At 35.6% G+C, this 21280-nt stretch overlaps 1 protein-coding gene across 13 annotated transcripts in view; it reads left to right on the top strand.

Annotated features, from left to right (window-relative positions):
- The window catches only part of tmod (tropomodulin), a 242200-nt gene that overhangs the window by 204251 nt on the left and 16669 nt on the right, over positions 1 to 21280 (top strand). For 4 of the 13 annotated variants that reach the window (XM_069819520.1, XM_069819524.1, XM_069819528.1 and 1 more), the window contains exon 9: positions 5133 to 5229. The exons of 1 other annotated variant lie outside the window; for it this stretch is intronic. In XM_069819520.1, the coding sequence (XP_069675621.1) occupies positions 5133 to 5215 (83 nt within the window). In that variant the 3' untranslated portion in view covers positions 5216 to 5229. Of the gene's footprint in view, positions 1 to 5132; positions 5234 to 6981; positions 7064 to 20705; positions 20770 to 21280 lie in introns of all 13 variants that reach the window. 8 more of the 13 variants (XR_011331054.1, XR_011331055.1, XR_011331057.1 and 5 more) reach the window with 8 other exon arrangements.

A 21280-nucleotide genomic window follows, 5' to 3' on the forward strand; every position in this document is an offset into this window, starting at 1 on the left:
ATTTATTTTACAGTGGACATCGTGTAGTCAGCTTATAGCTGGACACACGCATTAGAAAGTAAGTATTTACTGTGAGGTTATGTAGATACAAGTTTTATTTTTGTTACAAGTACATTACTTTAATTGTTTATTTATACTTGTTCACTGGTTTTGCTTTTCTTAACAATTTTGTATCACCTTTTGCATTTTGGGAAAACTCCTGCCATGGAAGGTGAAAGTTCACAACTTGTAGTTCTGACTCATTCAAGTCCTTGGTACATAGATTCCTTACATCTTTTCATTTTTGTTTTATTAGAGAGAATATTCTTTCCACAAACACATGAGACTGAACAAATAGCCTACAACTTCACTTGAAGATTTTTTGCTGAAAAGTAAATAAATGGAAGAAAGCATCTAATGAGAAAAATAAAAACGTAAGCCATAAAAAGTTCACACCTATGCAGTAATGATTACCATGTCTGACCACAAAACCAGATGGCTCGGGTTTGAATCATGGTTGGGGCTGAGGTTTTTTTCAGGGTTTCCCCTCAACCCAATGCGAGCAAATGCTAGGCAACTGTCAATGCTGGATCCTGGACTCATTTCACTGTCATTATCACCTTCATTTCATTCAGATGCTAAATAACCTGAGATGTTGATGCAGCATCGTAAAATAACCCACAAAAAAAAAACTTAAGAACGTACAAATTACGGGAAAAAATGTAAGACCTGGCAACCCTACGTTGCCGTGTTTAACATAATTTAAATACAATAAAATTATGAAAATTTCATTATGCAAATCTAGTCTTTCAGGTGAAGCTCCCTGTAAAGCACATTTGAATAATTTCAAGGGAAAAATTGTTCTGGGGCCGGGTATCGATCCCAGGACCTCTGATTGAACGTATCAGCGCTCTACCAACTGAGCTACCCGGGAACTCCACCCAACACCATCTCAATTTTGCCTTTATATCCACACAACTTGCGTGAGCTGACGAAACGCCAGAGACCCACATCGAGTGCACACAATCTCTGTGTGACTTGGAATTGTGGGTCACGCGAGTTGTGTGGATATAAAGGGAAAAGTTGAGATGGTGTCGGGTGGAGTTCCCGGGTAACTCACTTGGTAGAGTGCTGGTACATTCAACCAGAGGTCCCGGGATCGATACCCAGCCCCGGAACAATTTTTTCCTTGAAATTATTCGAAAATTTCATTGTTCATTGTTGACGAGCATTGAAGAAGAACAGTACTCAGGAAATCAGTGAATAGCAGTAACATGCTGTCACACATCTCCAGGCGGCTGGCAGCCTCCTGCCCCCCCCCTTTTATGGTTTTAGTAGGTTATGTCTCCATTTCTGGTTTCTTCTTCACAAATTCCTAAATTCCATTCTCTGGATTAACGTACATCACAATGAAGCAAGTGACCAACAAGCTTGGAGCTCATATGGATTTTACAAGAACCTTGTGAGCTGAAACCATCCGTACCTTTTCAGATGTTGCAACTTGTTACAGAAGCAGTAGTCGTAAGATTTAAGATGTGCTGTTTCGCCCTTTCCATGCAGCCAAAATCTGTCCTTGTGACAGCTTCGGTTGTTGCCATAAGCAAGCCAATGAGAAGACATGATAACTTTTTTATGAACTTCGTCTCATTACTTTTTGATATGCCCTCTTACCTGAACTTTATCTTAAGTGCACATGACTCACTGTTGCACACACACTCCAGTACGCATGTTCTCACACTACCATGGCTCACAGCTTACAGCACACACAAGTTGATACTAATTATAATTTTTCTTAACAGATGTGTGGCATCCTAAAAAGTCTGCACCAAATGTGTATAAATAATAGCAGTAGCTAGCAAAGGTATTGACGTTACAAAAGGTAGAAAATTTATTTTGGTTTTTCACGACAAAATATAATTTGATTGGAGATAGATTTCAGCTTTCAAATCATGCCTGGGTCAGACTTTTTGTTGTGAAATTGGCGACATTCTACAAACAAAAATATTTTTGTTACAAATGTTGAAGTGGAGGCTCTGTCACTGAATAAGCCCTCACACCTCTTCATACAATAAATTGCAGGAGGAGAGAGTAATGTAACTTACCTTGGAAGTGAAGTTTTGACTTCATTGAGTTGAATGTGTGAGCTTGTGTCCAATGGCAAGAAACTTCACTAATAGACCTGCAGAATAAGTTGCACGTAGACACCACAAGGTCTGTGAAACTATTTTATTATAGTGTTCGTAGTTGGACAACATATTAAATGTTTTTACTTTCTTATAACGATAATAAGTGATGATAATACTTCAAACTTATTACAACTTTTTGCTGTTTATAATATAGTGATGATTTCTGGCATAATCAACCAGGACATACACAGCCTGCTGACGTTGTAACTTAGCATGTTGCTAATTACCTACTTATTTGTAGGGATTCGTGAAATTCTCGTAACATGATAATGCGAATTCTCATTTTGCCGATTTTTGCGCCATATCTTTATATTTCTTCCCATAACCTTAAAAAAAAAAAAAAAAAAACACTTTTGAATCGCGAAATAATGTGTATTCGTGTAATAACGCGAAAAAAACATAATATTAATTTAAGTTTTTTAACGAATTCCAATCCCGAAATCTTAACAATAATGGAATTTTTAGTAATACTTGAGGGCATATTTTGTTCCGCCATTTTGTCAATAAATGAATACAAAACCGTATAGGCAGGTCCTGGTATAGGCCTACTATTAAAATATCTATAAAATTGTAAAAACGTAATTTAAGTTTATAAAGGAATTCCATTAATAATTATTGTTTTATTTATAAAATCTTAACAACAATGTAATTTTAAGTAATATTTTCATAATCTTCTATTTTTTTTTTTTCGATTATACATTTCGTTCCGCCATTTTATCAACAAATAAATTCAACCTTGTATAAAATATATATAAAATTGTTAAAACTGAAAATTGATGCTGCAAATACTGCATATATCACTCTTATTATGTTTAATATCGTAAGTCAGGAATATAAAACTTGCATATAGCCTGTATATATAATTTTAAAATAACATTACGAAATTGGCAGTAACAACGAAATATTTCAATTTTAAAACGAATTTTCACTTCATCAGAATTTTATTTATCTGAAGGCAACTAGCATATAAATGTGAGTATTACAACTTAATATTCTATCATATCCTAATTTGGAAACTCTCCTATATGGGACATGAGTATGACGAGGTGTCACCTCATTGTGAGTAAGGTACAAGAGTCTGCAAAAGAAACTTGGTTGAAATATCATTGCTTTCCATCTGATGAGTTTATAATAAACAATATTTGACGATCTTGAATCCAATCAAAAGCAAGTCAACCCAAGAAAATTAGAAATACATAAACATGTTGAAGTTAAAGGTATTTGAAAGGACAAATTATATTAAATACTAAATAAAATCATGCAAACAAAACAAGCAAATAATATATAAAACTCTATAGGGTCTTCTCGTCCCATAAATAAATTTAAGCCTTTTAACTTAAAAATTAAGTTGAACAAAAATAATAAGAAACAGTATATTCCTCGTCCAACCATTCATTCCAGTCCACAGTTAATAGACTAATGATTATCCTACCTTTGATGTTTCCTCCACCCCTATTACAAATAAGATGGACTTCTAATTTAACATGCAGGTCCGTCATTTTGTGTAGACATGAGTGGAAGCAGTAGAATTCGCTGACCATGGCAATTCTGTTTGGAGAAGGGTTAGAGTATTCTGGCATCGAAGAAAGTAGAATGAATATGTAATGGAAATATTTGGGTTGAACTATTACATCAATAATGCTTTTCTTCTTCCACTGTAATGATATTTTCTTTCAGAAAGTTTCATTTGAATTATGTCTGATTATGTCCAGCAATAGTACGGACATTCAAAATTCCCATGGTAATCAGCACCAATGTGATGAAAAGTGCAGTACAGTGTGTTGTCTAGTTTGGCTGGGAACCTGCGTAGTTTCTAAATTTAACATTCAGAATTTTGGAGATTTTTAGGTCAATGTAGAGATCATAGATCTTACATGAACAGAGTAATTCACTGTCAACTGTTCTTCCACATTTTGAGAACAATGTAGGCCAAGGAGGGTGTCACATTTGAAGAGTCCACTGCAAGAATGATAGATGTCATTTGGAACACATTGTTCAGGACAAGCAATTGAAAGTTTGAAATGCTTAGCGCTCAAAGCTAAACTGTGATTTTCCGATCATTACTGGACAATGACTATCAGTGTTAATGCCATATAACTCTCTATGTACATTCTATGGGTGCTATTCATAGACATTTCGCTAGCCCACGCAAAGAGCGTGCTAAAAGGATTCATATCATATCATATCGCTAACACTGGTTTATGAATACGGAAAACGTTAGTTCGCTGGTCATGCACCAAAAGCCCGCGCTAAGAATGTCTATGAATAGGGCCCTATATGTGTTAAGCTATGCATTGACAGTCTTGGTTCATTTCCGACAAGAAAGTGACATCCATCATTCTTGCAGTGGACTCTTCATTTATTAATGAAGTTACACAGGCTTATGTGGTAGGAAAATTGCATCTCTTTAAAAATAGTCGCAAAATTGTAATTTTGTGTTTAATTTATTAAGAATATCTCGCTAATATTTCCATTGTAAAAATGTGTAAATTTCTTACTTTATTTAATTTCACATTTGATAATTAATTCAGAACTAATTGTTACTAATTGGTTATATATTTAAAACTCGGAAATAATGTTTTTTGAAAACATAATTACCGCCCTTAATGGTTGTTATGCGTGTACTAGTGTTTTTGCAGAATCTTTTATGAATGTAATAAATTGGACTGAAATGCAAATTGTTACGTAAGTTAATCAATGTGAATGGGATTGAGAATTTTAGAATGCACAAAAGTGCTGCCATATCTTATTTATCAGCAAATTACGTAGAATTAAAAATATACTTCAAGTTTCTTAATTGCAACTAACTACAGCCGCAATGCTGAATATATTACTCTCTCCTTGTCGCGATCTTTGTTTGTTGGAATGTCAGCCCTGCATGTGCTAATAATGCTTTGATTTAGAAGGCGCTTCTGTGTACATATATTCTCTATATTATGTTTCTGTCTCACACCTGTTCCTGCCTAGACTGTCGGATAAATGCTAAGGCAAAGTTCGACATAAACATCGGAAAGGGCGTCGTCCCCTTCCAGATTGTCTCCAGAGAGTGATGCCATGATTGAGTGTGAGTAGGTATTGGACATGGCCTCCTGGAATGAGGAGCATCGTGCCATCAGGAATGTTACATGTGACCTGCTTTTTCTGTTATGTAACTGGCATTTCCCCGCTCTCCTACAATTTACAAGAAAATCAATTTGTAACACTTCACTAGCTTCTGGAAGCTGATACTTCAATTCACATCCTAATGCAGTTGTGTAGCATGCATTAGCATATTGGTTGGAATATCATGGCTCAAGTGCTTGCTGGTGTTTCAAATTCTTTTATCTTACAAATGTGCACTCGTTGCAAATGAAATAGTCCTCTGGATTGATTTTGACAGTTGGAAAGACTGTAATGCTGTCGCTGTAGGATTGTTTCAGTGGTACACATGTTTCTCGGTTTGGTAGATGGTGCAGTGGTGTCGGAGATATTCTCACTTTATGCATGCACCAATACAAGGTCTTGTTGGAACAGCCTGCTTGGAATGTTGGACTGCAGTTTCCAATATCAGCAACGTGTACATGTCTTTTGATTAAAGAATGAGACTCCCAGGTGTTCAGTCTGAGAAATTATCGATAAGTAGTTGTCGCACATATCTCCACTTCTCTTAGTCTATGTATAAAAATTTGTGCGAGATCGTGCATATTTGCTTGGTTTCTGCACAAAACCAATCCGCGGAAAGTCTAAAATTCCACATTCAGTATTCCCAACCTAACACACACAACAATTTCCCTCTTCTTACCTCTTAAGTGACATATTGATTTCACTGCTTTAGGCTTTTAACATATTATTTTTAGAGACGTTCAATATAGTAATGATTATAAATTGGAAACTTACCACTGCAATTTCACCGAAATTGCACTCTTAATTATTGTTTTTAAATATTTGCAAAAATTAAGTAAACTCTACAACTCCACTAAAGTTACTGCATTCGTGATGCAAGTAACATTAAGGAAGTCGTGAAAAAATCAACAAGATTCCAGATGCCGATGTTATTACTGCAATATGTTATATAAATAATATTGTCAAAATATTAAAATGAAAAATAAATCATTACATAACCTTACCGTTTGTTTTAAGTTCGCATTTGTAGACTGGGGGGGGGGGGAAGACAGACGTATATCACGGGCTGCTGGAGTATAGTAAACACAGAAAACATTTTAAAGCAACAATGTTGAAGATAGATATTTTTGTTTTGCAAATTTGCCGTCATTGAACAGAAACCAAGATGGAGATTTCATTGCAACTAATTAGAAATTCCTCTTTCAGGTATGTAATAAACGATCTTCGCACAAAATAATGTACGATACACGAGCGGTATGCTTTCTTTTAATTCTCGGAAATTAAAAAAGCTCAACTACGTTTCGCTTTTTCAAACTTTTCCTCGAACATGAAAACTTCAACATACCGCTCTTGTAACGCATATTACTATTGTAGTCCAAGACAGGGGAATACACACAATAATTATCTGCAGCATTGGCAAAAGCTTTTGTGCCCGAAGGCTGGAAATTATTATTATTACAGCAACATATTCATAATTTATGCACTGTGGAACTAATTCCTTTTCAGAAGATCTTGTATTGGTACTAGTAATAGTCTTATTTGTCAGTTTATGATGACGTCACTGACCAGAGAAAATTCTACTCTGATTTCCATGAACAATGTGATGGAAATGCCCCGCCAGCGGAGATGAGCTGTTGGAGTGAGCGTGACCTGCTCACGACAACAGTTGCCTTGCTCGGTGATGTGTTATAATGAATTTTTCATTACCCCACAGTACGGAAAGACTTAACACTGCGGCTCCAATTCCGATTCTTTAACAGCCTTCGCAGGAAAGCAATGATCAAGTAAAGTACAAGGTACCCACGGGAGTCTTCATCTGTTGTACTTATATAACTTGTTCTAACAGAGTACTGCGAGGAAGCAAACAGATATATAGGCATGTTGGTTATAATCAAAGTAAAAAATCGCTTATTTAACAGGCAGCCTAACTTACGCTTACTATAACATGCAAGTGGGCTATAAACCAGACACTTCATCGTATGTAGAAACCTGTGCTACCAGATTGTAGAGAATATGACCAACAAGATATCATCCTTTTGAAGAGACATAAGAAAAAAGTTGTAATCATGCATGATTTATCGTGTTTATTCGAACATAGACTTCTTTCTGTTCGGTTTCCATTGAAAAAGTGACAAAAGTCATATCCATTTATCTAAGTATAAATTGGAAAATGAGTCATTGAATGAACGAAATCGTTATAATTATATATATTATATTGTTATATTATTGAACTTTATAAATTTTATGAAGTTTAATAATAATAATAATAATAATAATAATAATAATAATAATAATATTAATAATAATGTGTATGTACCTACTTCACTTACATGATTCAAGCTTCACATATTGTGGTTATATGACAGGACTGACCCATTTTCAAGTTGCACACCACTTGTGAGCCATAATAATAATAATAATAATAATAATAATAATAATAATAATAATAATAATATCACCTTTACTTTTTAACTTTGCTCTAGAATTTGCCATTGGGTAAGTTCTGGAAAACAGAGAGGGTTTGGAATTGAATAGATTACATCAGCTGCTTGTTTATGCGGATGACGTGAATATGTTAGGAGAAAATGCACAAGGTATTAGGGAAAACACGAAAATTTCACTTGATGCAAGTAAAGACATAGGTTTGAAGTAAATTCCAAAACGACAAAGTAGGCCTATATGATTATGTCTCGTGACCGAACATTGTACGAAATGGAAATATAAAAATTGGAAATTTATCCTTTGAAGAGGTGGAAAAATTAAAATAAATATACCTTGGAGCAACAGTAACAAATATAAGTAACACTCGAGATGAAATTGAACGCAGAATAAATATGGAAAATGCCTGTTATTATTCGGTTGAGAAGTTTTTGTCATCCAATCTGTTCTCAAAAGAGTTGAAAGTTAGAATTTATCAAACGTGTTATATTACCGGTTGTTCTGTATGGTTGTGAAACTTGGACTCTCACTTTGAGAGAGGAACAGAGACTAAGGGTGTTTGAGAATGAGGTGCTTAGGAGACACTGAAGATGACGACAAATAGCGTCGAAACGGGCCGTCTGTCGAAGGTAAATACCTTTTTAACAATTTTAACACTTTTAACGTGTGACAGAGTAAATTTTATGTTTTTAACAAAGTGTTAACGAGAACTTTAATCAATGAAAATATTTGGGGCTAAGAGGAATGAAGTTACAGGAAAATGGAGACTAAAGGGAGAGTTGACCCCTTTGGGTGTCAGATATAAGCAGATTTGCACTTAAAACATAAAAGCAAGCTGCAATAAGGACTGTAAAATATTTTTTCTTTTTTGCTTCAAAGAGTTGAGGCAAGCGAGTCAGTCTTATGTTCGAATAAATTTAGTAATTCTTGGAGACTTGTGTAATTGAAAATGGTACTGTAATGCACCTCATTTTTCACTGAGTGTGTTGCAGGATAAAGGAAATGGTTACCTACATCTCTGTTTGTCTTATTCTGTACAGCCTGAGTGCGTTTGTACATAGGAAAGTGTCTGCCCAAGTTTACGAACAGCAGCGGCCCAGTTATAGTCTCTGCCTCTCGTATCTGCCTCCACTACTGCTACTAATTGCTAACACGAACGCACTCAGCAGATGACACATACCACAGCTACATGAACATGTCTAATCTAAGAATGGTTTTGTTTTACCAGTTGCTACCACTGAACAGTTCCAGCCAGTCCAGCCTGCTTCCAGATGCCCACTGACCTCTCGAGTCGTCTTGTTGTGAGATGCCACACCAGCTTTGGGAAGACACGAAATATTAATCTCTTCCTCCACACTATGTACTTTGTTTTCGCATTACATTGATGGTCTTGGGTTACTTGACACTCCACAGGGGGGTATGGGGGCGATTCTCATTGTTCCTGTGCTTCAGTAGTACAAATCTAGAACACCAAGATCTCTGATGACCTACCAGTTACCATACTAGCCTTTCTGAGTTCAAACCTTGCTGACAGTGGTGCATTTTAATAATAATAATAATAATAATAATAATAATAATAATAATAATAATAATAATAATAATAATGGCTTTATTTAACCTGGCAGAGTTAAGGCCATAAGGCCTTCTCTTACACTCAACCAGGATTAAAACTTGCTTACACAGTTGAACATAAAACTGGATCAGAATTAATTACATACTGATACATAATGAGATCAAAAGAAGTAGTTACATAAAATTTACCTCATAAAATAAAAATAAACATAGTGAAATACATATTAATTTGTTAGAATCAAATACGAATCACATAAAAACAGAAGCCGATAATTCAATAAAAAAAGAAAAATGTACACAGTAAAAATAAAAATAAACACATTAGCATACAGATTAATATTAGATTCAGCCAGTGTATGGGACCGGTGCCCACCCAGCATCGTGATGCACTTTGGGAGCTACGATAGGTAGCGAAATCCGGTTGCGAATGCCAGCTATAACGGCTGGGGGGATCATCATGCTAACCACACGATACCTCCATTCTGGTTGGATGATCGTCCACCTCTGCTTCGGCATGAGGGCGTGAGGCCAGCAGCCGGCTTGTTGGTCTAGGCCCTTCAAGGGCTGTAGCACCACGGATTACTATTACTATTAATATTAGATTACAATTAAGTAGGATTTACATAATTAAACCAGAAACCGACAATTGAATAAAATGTACACAAAAAATAGATTAATAATAAAAACAACAACGCAATGGGATACATATTGGCATTAAGTGATAAATAAACACTATTTAGATAACAAAAATAAGAAATAAAAAAAAATAAAATAAAATAAAAATAAATGCAGTGGAACACACTTGCAACACGTTAGGTCTGGCAACTCATCATAAGACATTTTTCTAATTTACATTTAAAGGAAATTAAAGTTCGGCAGCCCTTGACTTCAGGCGGCAGAGAATTCCAGTGACGAGAAGTAGCAACAGTGAAAGATGAAGAATAAAGAGATGTGTGCAGTGCATTTTAAAGGGCAATGAAATCTTTAGCATGACTTCTCTGGGAGGAAAATAAAGCTTTGGGTCCCATGTCATAGATTTACACCACTTAGAACCACTCTGTCAATCATTCTTCGCTCACATAAAAATTGCAGGTAATACAAGCGGTCAGTACCAATGGTCTGAATGCCTCCTCCACCTCTGATCCATCCAACACTTGCAAAAGTGCAGTATTGTTAATGCATTTTGATCCGAAAAATTTCCATGACGTGCGAAATAAGATAATTTGTTCTCGAAAGTAGCATGTTTGTATCTGGTAGAGTTTATCTGTTAGATGGAAATTTACATTAAACAAATGTGCAGAAGAGTGGACTGATCTGTTTAGTTTAGTTGTGTTGATAATGCCTTCGAGGCATAGACGAGCAAACTTTGAATTCATAGCAATTTTTTTTATCCATGACCACAACGAAAAACATGCCTTTACTAAATACTTTTGCGTTTGTAAAGTAGGCTTTTATTCAACATTACTTTATTTCACTAGTGAGATAAAGACTTTACCTCACATTTGAACTTTATCTCACAGTTCATTAGTATTTTCCTAGTACCCGGGCACACACGTATACTTTTCCGTTGAACTATTATTCAAGAAGTTAATATATTAGTTACTAGATGTCACTACCTCTACTTCTGTATTACCATTTCTTAAATATTCATACACTCAATCTCCTCTTTTCTCTATCTACTACGTCGTAATTTGTGCATTGCATCCGTATCTAATATGTTTTTTTTTAAATTTTGTAATAATTTACCTTTTGGGAGGCGAGGAGACTTGAACCTGCGAAGGTGGTTTATAGGATTTTATAACAACACGCGTTAGTCAACTGAGCTAAACAGACACGATGATTAATTACATTTTAATATTCCTCTTAAGTTTAGACGGCTGGAGTGGCTGGGCCACATTATCAGAATGGACAATAATAATATTCCTAAAAGATTACTAGATGCCACGCTAAGTGGTAAAAGAAGAGCAGGAAGACCTAAACTACGATGGTTGGATGATGTTCAGGATGATCTAGTTAAAGCAGGAATTAAGAGATGGAGATGGAGAGCCCTAGAGAGGGAAGATTGGGCGGCAATTCTTAAGGAGGTCAAGGCTAAACTAAAAGGGCTGTATGACCACAGATGATGATGATGATTCCTCTTAAGTTTACAGAAGTAAAATGTGAAATTATTTTAATCACATTAGTCCCGTGAACACTTCTAAATAATCCCTGAAACTTCAAAAAGACGAAAATACACGTTTAAAATGAAAAAATATATATTAAAATTATATAATTAATTATAATTTGTTATTTATCCAACGCCTTAGATACCATTCTTCATTAATCATGGCCTCCTACATCATGACCTACCTAGTACACGTATAGATTCTAAAATCCATGCCATGGTATGCGATTATATGAGGACTTATTTTCTTTTATAAAACATAATTTTTCGTTATGGTCATGGATAAAATTACGTATGGTACTTGTGAGCGTGATCTGTATTGCGCTCGTGTAATTTAAGCACTCGGCTGACACCTCGTGCTTAAATCTTTCCACTCGCGCAATAAAGATGCACTTACCTCACAAGTACCATAAATAACTATTAAGTGCGTTTCCACTTATCAGTGGTTGCTGCTCATGCTCCAGGCATCTTGCATCTTGGCAGATGGTAACATACTCAGCGAGTTGCAACACTTCTTGGACAAGAAACTTGCGTGTGAAAGACGGGTGGCTGGGAAGGAAGTGGGCGTGACTCTTTTGTAATGGTTACTACCCCGACAGTTTTGTGGGGATACTTGAATTCTGAAAAACTCAAATAAGGATAGCCAGCCCTTTGTTCAAAATGGAATCAGACCTATGTTTACTTAAAATGGCTAGGAGTAAATGTAACTTGGTGAATCAGCACATTTTAGGAATTAGTACATTGCATTCATGGAATATTTTAATAATTGGACAACTAATCTACACTGTCAGTTTAAAACTAAAGCCACGAGTTTTACATGGAAGCTACGTGTGCAATTCTTCGAAAGAGCTTGGTGGATAGGATGACATTTAACACAACAGTAGTAGAAAATATAAAATCTTGCACTTTCAATATAAACATATAAAAGTGAACTGTGGCAGGCAGTTAACCACAAGGGCTGTCAACTTTTTTGAAGAAATTAGGGACACTAAAGAATTGACAAAATTTCACATAGAAAATTGGCAAATTATTCTGTTCGGTTACTAAAGGATAACTTTATTCTACACTTCGGTAGCTAGGCTTAAATTAAAAGTATTTTGTCTCACATAATAGTTGAAATAACCTGCAGTTTGCAGCTCTGATTTGATTGTGTCGTGCTCCTCTTTCCAACATCTGTCCAATTATTGTTCATGGGATAAAACATCCTCTTTTTGTGAGTATTACTACTTGGTATGCTTAGAACGAAAGTAGCCGGTTTTCCCACATTTATGATTTTAATATTTGATTTTAAACAGGTGAGCACTAAAACCCATTTTTGGCAAGCATTACCTTCTGTGAAGACTGCACATTCTAAAGCATCCCATGAACAACAAAATTCATCATATAAATAATCATTCACAGCAAAGTCAAATGTTTAGAATAATTATTTTTACATTATGTAAAAATAAGGGAGAAAAATGCCCAAAGAGAAGAAAAATACTGGAGCCAGGGGGCTGTTAAAATTAGGGACAAATACAGGAGATCCCAAGAAATACGGGAGGGTTGGCAACCCTATTAACCATTAAGAAGATTGTACAGGGACATCATTTTATTTTTACTAACATTTTTAATATTAACCTGGCTATACCTTTAGAGATCCTGAAACACCGTTTGCTATCCCCTTCCACAACTGGAGTTCGATGATACTGGCGTAAAATACAAATCACTTTACTAGGTATAGGAGGGAAGAAAAGTAGTTCATCCATTTACGTAAACTAGGAAATATCGCGATTTTGAGTTTGATAATTTTCATTAGGTTTTTGTTTAATCGAAATACAGTACTGTATTAACAATGAGTGTTTTTACTCACGAACTGAGCTGTCCATGCGGACGTATTCATTATGCAGTGTACCTTACGTACTGTAAACTCAATCTTCACTTCTGCCCGATCCGAAAAGATAAAATTACTCAGAAATGCTATCTATTGTCCATTCAAGTGGTTTTGTCGCAGAGAAATAGAAAGGGGGGGGGGGAAATCATGGTGACAGTTAATTATTTAACGAGGCCCTTTTACTTAAGTTATTTTAAACAGTTGTATAATATTACGTAGACGTCCAATTCCTAACAGAAATTAATGTTTTCAGAAAAGAGCTAAGACAGCCCAGCTACTAGACTTTACAGAGGGGCAAACAGAAGCAGGTGGGGAAACCGGGATGTGACGTAGGCAAACGGACGACAGTACCTGTGAGAAAATATGATTCAATATTGAAAGCTCTTTCGTCACTGGAAAACGTGAACATATTTCTGGAATGTACTATACTCACTAACTCAGTACTGCATACGTGGCCTTGGCTCTGTGTGGAGAACGATTGTAAGTTTACTAGTAGAAGTGGTGGGAGTGAAGTACATTCAAAAACTCAGGTACAATAAAAATTGAAGTAAAAATAAAATGATGTCCCTGTATAAAGGGAAACACTCGTGATGAAATCATTGTCAGGATTATTATTTCAGAAAGACCATACAAACGTTTACATGGAGTCATATCAGTATGGGATGCAAATACTCTATAAAGGTTTTTAATAATTGAAACGCTCTAGGAATTAATAAAATTAATGTGGTGCTGAAGAAATTTCAGAGCTGCAAATTGAAAAGTGGAACTTGTTTGTTGTGTTGAAATATCCAACATTTAAGAAAAATTGAAAGTAGAGATAAGTATAAAATAACATAGCAGAAGTGTCTCTCATGCATCAGGATGCAGTCATATCCAGTAAATAACATGAGTCAAATTGTGGTTACAAATTCAGAGAGATGAAGAGCAGTGTTGAAATCAGACGATGTTCCCACAGCTGCTCCGGCCATCACAACAAGATGACATGCGAGAGAGCTCTGTGATAGTAGGAAACGAGCAAAAACAATGTATCTTGCTAGTGTGTGAGTAATCCAGTAACAGTTTTCAGTGACTTCTAGTGTGTGTTTTATGACGTGTTGAGCTAACATGATAACTGATTGACATTGCAGGCATGCAGCATGCACCTCAGACCCAGCACAACACAACACAGGCTATACTGTGCGAGTCCACAGTCCTAACCGGATGGAAATATTAGTCTTGAGTTTAAATACTTAGATACCGAGCTTCCTGCAGAAGGCATTCACTAGTGATGGTTCTTATAGGGTGATTGTTGGCAGACATGAAGTAATTCAGACGACTAGATTCTTTACAACCTCACTGCTTGCTGTCTGCCGGCAAATTGAACGAAAGATTAAAAATGGTTGTGTCTGTTACTATAGGCTCTTGAAACAGCTGTCTGTCCGTGTCTTTGATTTGAATCTTTCAGTAGTCTTGATGTGAAATGCAAGTTTACTTTATTTTAAATAGTTAAAATAGTTCATTATTTTAAGGGAACCAGGTAGTGATTATGGGTTAAAAATCCGATTTTTTGTTTTGTGTTTTTAAAAAAGTACACAACGTGCTCTTTAAAACACTACAAATATTGTGAGGGGTATTTCTGCAGATAAGTCCTTTAAATAGCTTCTTTAAATTTGGCATTGCATGTAATTCATACATTTTTTTTTTTAAATGCAGTTTTCCATAAGTTGACATTTTTCAAACTTAAGTGCACTTTTACCTGAAACTACTGAATCAATTTACTTGACATTTTTACAGTGTTTTCTGCAGCCTGTGTTCTACATAATAGACCTACGGGTTTAAGAATATCACACACATAACATGAGCAAGAAAAAAAAAATATATATATATATATATATATGCATTGAAAAAATTGTAAAAATGTTAAAACTCAATATTTTTTCTGTTTCACTAGGGGTAAAAATATTTAACTGAATTTTGCTTTGGAATTTACAATATACATTGTTAGATAACTAAAAAAAATACAAAGTATATGAGTGAAGATTGTAGCATGTAATCTGCACCTGAAGAAAGAGGTACACTTAGCAAAGTGGGAAAACAGGTTATCATTTAGGGCCTTTCTTTTGCACTTGGGTACGAAACTAATTAGTTATCTTTTATACTACTGAATTCATAATGATTGATTGTATAAGCGTGGAAAATTTTATTCCATTCTAAGCACTAAAAGCCTAGAAATATTTAATTAAACTTTTGCACCGAAATTTTTTAATCGCACAGCAATCACTACCCACTCCCCTTAAATAGTGGTCTTTTATCCGAATCCAAAATTCCGAATGGACTTTTTTTCTGAATTATCATTTTTCCGAAACCATATTTTCGTGAAATATAATTTTTCCCGTTCCATTTTTTTCAAATGCACATTTCCAAAAATACGTAGCAATAATGAAATTCAACTTACACATGTAATAACATAACAGCAATAATGAAATGTTTCTATTGTACGAAGTTTCAACGACATGGAGGGGGAACCTTGGATAATGAAATCCGCACGATATGCTGGAATTATTATTGTTGCATGCTACGGTGATTCATTGTCTGAGGAAATTATAAACAGATTTGAAATAAAATTAAAAAAATAATATGTAAAATGTAAATCGGCCTATTATAAACAAGCTTAAAAAATTTCAGGAGAAGGGTGAAATATAAGTAAATATTTTACAAAAATTCCAGTAAAGAGATCAAATGTAATTATTGTAAAAATATTTACAATAAAAGATCAAATGATAGCCAAATGCTGAGTAAGTTACACTTTCGAAAAACAGTTCGGAAAACACTACATTCGGATTCATTAGCATTCGGGAAATGTTTCTTTCGTAAATGTCGCTTTCTGAATTGTATCCATTTGGAATTTGCATTACGAAAACTCCGATTTCGGAATAATGCATTTTGGAAAATTGTCCGGTTGGAATCAGTGTCATGATTTGTTGTGCTGGACTTTTTCACATTTCCATTTGTTGTAATGATTGTAGAGAACTTTTCTCTAATCTAGCATCAGTTTCATCTAAATTTTTCTGAATTAAGACGAACCATTCTTATTGCGGTTTTTATCTGACATATTCTAAGTCACATGAAATTTTGTTACTCATGGATATTATTCGACTCTGACAACCCGTGTTTTTCTATGAATTTTACTTAACACACCCACGAACTGACGAACATTATGTGATGAATGTCTTGGAAACATATAGGCTACAGTATATTCATTGTTGAAAATAATTTTCATAACATGACTACACAATAACGTCCCCCTGCATCAAGTCAATACTAACATCTGTTGATGCCACAGCCAAAATGAAACGTTTCCATTACAGAAATATTTTCTTAAGCTTCGTGGCATTTATGAAGAACCTCCTCGTGCCGTAAAGTGAATTCAGGAAGCACAGACAAAGTGTCACAGTGCAAGACTCTGATAAGTCACAATCCTGTATGACTATTAATAACAGAGCATTGCCTTGGTTTCAGATTCATATATTATTTGCCCCAGTGTGTTTTCTGTTCTCAGAAATTGCTATGCACTTTAGAGCAACTGCTAGGTACCAGACGTAATTTTAACAATTACAAGAATGTGTGTGAAGGTAAGTCTGCTCTTCACACCACTTTTAAACTGTTTGATGTTAGTAATATGGTGACAAGACGACAGTAAAGCTGCAAAGATTCTAACAAATTTTAGTTACATCTGTCATGTTTGCCAAATGAGGGCTGTAAAGATATACAGATGTACTAAACAAATGGACAGAATTGAACCATTGACTGTACAGGCAGCAAGGCTCTGCATAAGATGCCAACAATGACTGCAACTTGGAATTCAGATGCCTGTTCGAAAGGCCTGGATCTTTCCTTGAGGTAAATGCCCTCCCGCTATATGAGTTGAATCGAAAATGCGGAAAGATGAGATCAGAAAAATGTTGATTTACTCAGGATCTCGTCATATTTTTCAAAATCAGTTTGTGAATATTTTTACATTAACGACATGCACCTAAGTATTAGATCACCTGCACTACATCCCAGTTTTTATTTCAGATGTGTAATTTTCAGCTTGTTGAAATAATGAGATACAAAATGAGTTTGTTAATGCGAAATGATATTTTTGTCTAAATCTGCACAATACACATTGATAATTCATAGCAAAATCATGGATTTTTTTTTTTCATGTTTTTCTCGCAATTTTTAAATTTCTGCAGCAGTATTGTGAACATTACAAATGATGATCTGAAATACATGTACAGTGTTTTAAATTGGATTTGGTCGACAAGATTGTACCACATTACCTTATGACCATTAACAGATGAATTGCAAAAAACATACGAAAGTGGAAGTATAGCTACCTGAGTTACTGCAACAAAAATATGATTTGAACAGTGTAGTCAAGTTATGTTGGGGATCAAGGGTAAAAATCCAGCCCTCCACATCAACAAATATCGTAAGTGTCGTAACAACTGAACACTGTACAGTTACATGATGTTGACAAACTTCGAGAAATGAGGAGAAAGCAGAAAGCTTTTGTAAGTGTCAAAGAACATTCATCGCTGCCATTATGTTTCAGACTTATCTGTATTACTTGAAGCAGAAAGAATTTGGTGTAAGGGTTGAGTCTACTGCTGTTCTGCATAGCCTCGAATGTGAGGCAAAAAGAAATACTCCTTCCCATAAAAATAATGGGTACTTCAGAGAGCCAGTTGGGGAGGTGCAGATGTTTTTATATATACAAGCTTATTAGCTTGCATTATTGATACAAACGAGATGAAAATGCAGTTCTGAAAGTTGTTTGGAGAGATTTTTTTCTCATGGATATATAGTATTGTAAATGAGGCGTCATACTGTATGGAATAACAACTTAGTGTTGTTTTTCCATTTCAAGCATATACTGAATGCTTAATAGCACATCTCCGTCCTTCCAGCGCCCTCCAGAAGCGCCCTTTGATGCTCTGTATTCCAAATTCAAGATTTTGTAGACAAGTTCTTGTTTCAGAGAATGCCTCAAATTCAAGTGAGAGCAGTTTGTTAATGTGGAGCCTATAGTAACTTGAAGCACTGTAACAAACTTAGATAAAAACTAAAAAGGTAAAAGGTAAAGGTATACCCGTAACATGCCATGAAGACACTTGGGGACATGGAGGTAGAGCCCCATGCTTTCCATGACCTCGGCACTAGAATGAGGTGGTGTGGTCAGCACCACGCTCTGACCGCCGTTTACCCCTGGGAAAGACCTGGTACTCAATTTTATAGGAGGCTGAGTGAACCTCGGGGCCATTCTGAAAGTTTGGCAATGAGAAAAAATCCTGTCACCACCTCGGATCGATCCCCAGACCAGACAAACTAGGAGTTTAATATTATATTGACAGCCGAACCAACCTTTTCTCAGAAAATGCTTATAATTTTTGATAGTGTGTATTATGGAGATAGTGACAATTAATGAACTTAAAATTATCGTGGTCAAGCACATTACACCTGCATTCATTCCACGTTATACTCACCACTTTGGACGTCTTATAACACTGATGTAAGATATTTTTTCACCAAAAAATAAGGACTTCATATGTACAGAATTTGCATTTGAGGAGCATTACCTCGTTTTTCAAGTAGTAATCCATTGAGTGCATTGTGATACAGAAGAGATCAGTTTTGACTGTGACAAGATACATGGATTGTAATTTATTTGTCGTATAATATTACTCATGTGTGTGAAAAATACTTCCATATTTCATTGCGAACATTATGTAAGAAGTACCATGTCCATCGCTGTGGAGCATGATTAGCACGTCTCATCATGAAACAAGCAGGCCTGGGTTCAAATCCTAGTTGCAACAAGTTACCTGGTTGGGATTTTTTTCTGGGGTTTTTCCTCAACCAATTGAAGCAGAAATGCAGGACTCATTAATTCTCATATCATCATATCCATAACACAGCTTGGGTTCAGTTCACAGTGCGGCGTGCTGTACTTGTACAAGAGCATAGCCGTTTGGCTACCCAATCATTCACAGCACAATAAGCCTCAGGCTGCAGTGTAAGCTTTCAGTTCCTTCTTCATACCAGGGTGGGGGGGGGGGATGTCATTTTCAGACGAGATATTTTTTAAAGAGAATTTGAACATCAGAGCACATCATCTTGATGGTCCGTTACTTACTGTAGGCTTCCGGAGAGATCAGAACCTTTAGTATGGTCTCCAAAGAAACGTGGAAGGGAATCATGATCAACTGGCGTTGCTCATCATTTTGCAAAGTAGGAATAGAGGATGCATATGATTTGTTCACTTATTTATTTTTATTTAATCAACTGTAAATTATGGTGGTCCAGACATTCATTCTGCTTGTAACTTGAATCCAATGTTGTATGAAGTCGTTCATATTTTGTGTAGTATTCACAACATTCGTGTACCAATGTAGCAGTCTAACTATTTCGCAGAATTTATCCTTTTCTTTTTGCTCCATACTTGCCCTAGTTGATTGGGGGAGGGGAATATTGGCACTGTCACGATGGAATGTTAAATTGCAGCAGCAGACAGAAGTAGGCAGTACTGCTCCTGGAAATAAAAGTGTCTTAGTAGGACACAGTTTAACTGAAAGGTATTCGATTAGGTGCATTTCACAATGCAGTTATTTATCTAGTGTTGCTTTTGTTTTCCCCCTCCCCACCTCTGTGTGTTACGGCAAATAAAAGCAAAGAATGCTTGTGATCAACTTCTGTAAAATGTTTGCTTTATGTACTGAAGTAACACTTTCTCACGAGTGATGTATATCTGGCATATGTGCGAGAGTTTATTAACGTTGTATCTTTCCTTTAAATTTTCGTACTTTCTTTCTTGTGTGAGTGACTGTAACGGACTAATATGTAATATAATCTGGGATATTTCTCAGACACTTTTAACTTCAAATACGAAAGTCTTTTCCCCTGAACTTGATGTTGTGCTGGGTTTGACTCTTCTAACTGAATTGTCCTGCCTCCAGAGGATTCCAGGCAGATGCTGGCATGCAGTTGATTTACAGATGTCCAGGTGGTACCAATAACGGTTTCATTTTGTTTTGTTTTTTTGTATTGTTTTTCCCTTTTCCTGCTGATCCTTTTTTTCATTCAGATTTTTGTGACAACTTTTGTGTTTGATATTTGCCTTTTGTTTTTTCTTATATCGTATATTATGGATTTTTAGACTGTGAAGAAGTGGATTTTGTTTTGTTTTTGCTCGGAGTGCATCCAAACATTTTATCTTGGAGTACGTTTTTACACTGCAAGTGTGTCTGCATGCGGTATGGACGTTATTGGTAGCACCATACATCAGACTGTACAGTGAATGAGATTGTTTTTCATTTTGTCTTGAGTGTTGGTAATTCTGAACGAGTGATGATGTTCCTTTGTTTTGCAGTACGCCTGACTCGGGTCGGAGCTACAAGCTCGTAGTGCGATGATGATGTCTCGTTTAATAGGTAGTAGTACCATTTCTTCACATCTTCTACTAACTGTGTAGCCAGCCACCATTGCACAGCACACAAACTGCTGTTTAGGTCGGTTTTCGGTATTCAGTCAATTGAATGAGCTCCCTCGTGAAGAAATGGGGACATCTCATCTTTTAGGTAGCATTCATAATTTATTTTTAACCATAATAAATTAACTGTACAAAATAAGTAACTATTTTGTAGTGAATATATTTGACACATTATTGAACACTAAATCATTTCTGGCAGTATCAAAAAAGATCAATAATCAATTGTATATAAGATTAATCAGGCGAATTACAGGTTACGTTACATGTAAGTCAGATTGTGCGACTGAAATTAAGAAAAAATAATATATATAAAGAAAGACACTCTTTCAGCTTTCCCAGTAACAGGACTGTCTCATTGGACAAAGCATAACACACAGAGTGAAAACAAAAACAGACCACAAAAGAGAAATGTGGGGAACGAACAAAATGGGGAAATTGAGTACAGGAAGGATAAT

Source organism: Periplaneta americana, chromosome 2 (genome assembly GCF_040183065.1).
Source record: "Periplaneta americana isolate PAMFEO1 chromosome 2, P.americana_PAMFEO1_priV1, whole genome shotgun sequence".
NCBI lineage: Eukaryota > Metazoa > Arthropoda > Insecta > Blattodea > Blattidae > Periplaneta > Periplaneta americana.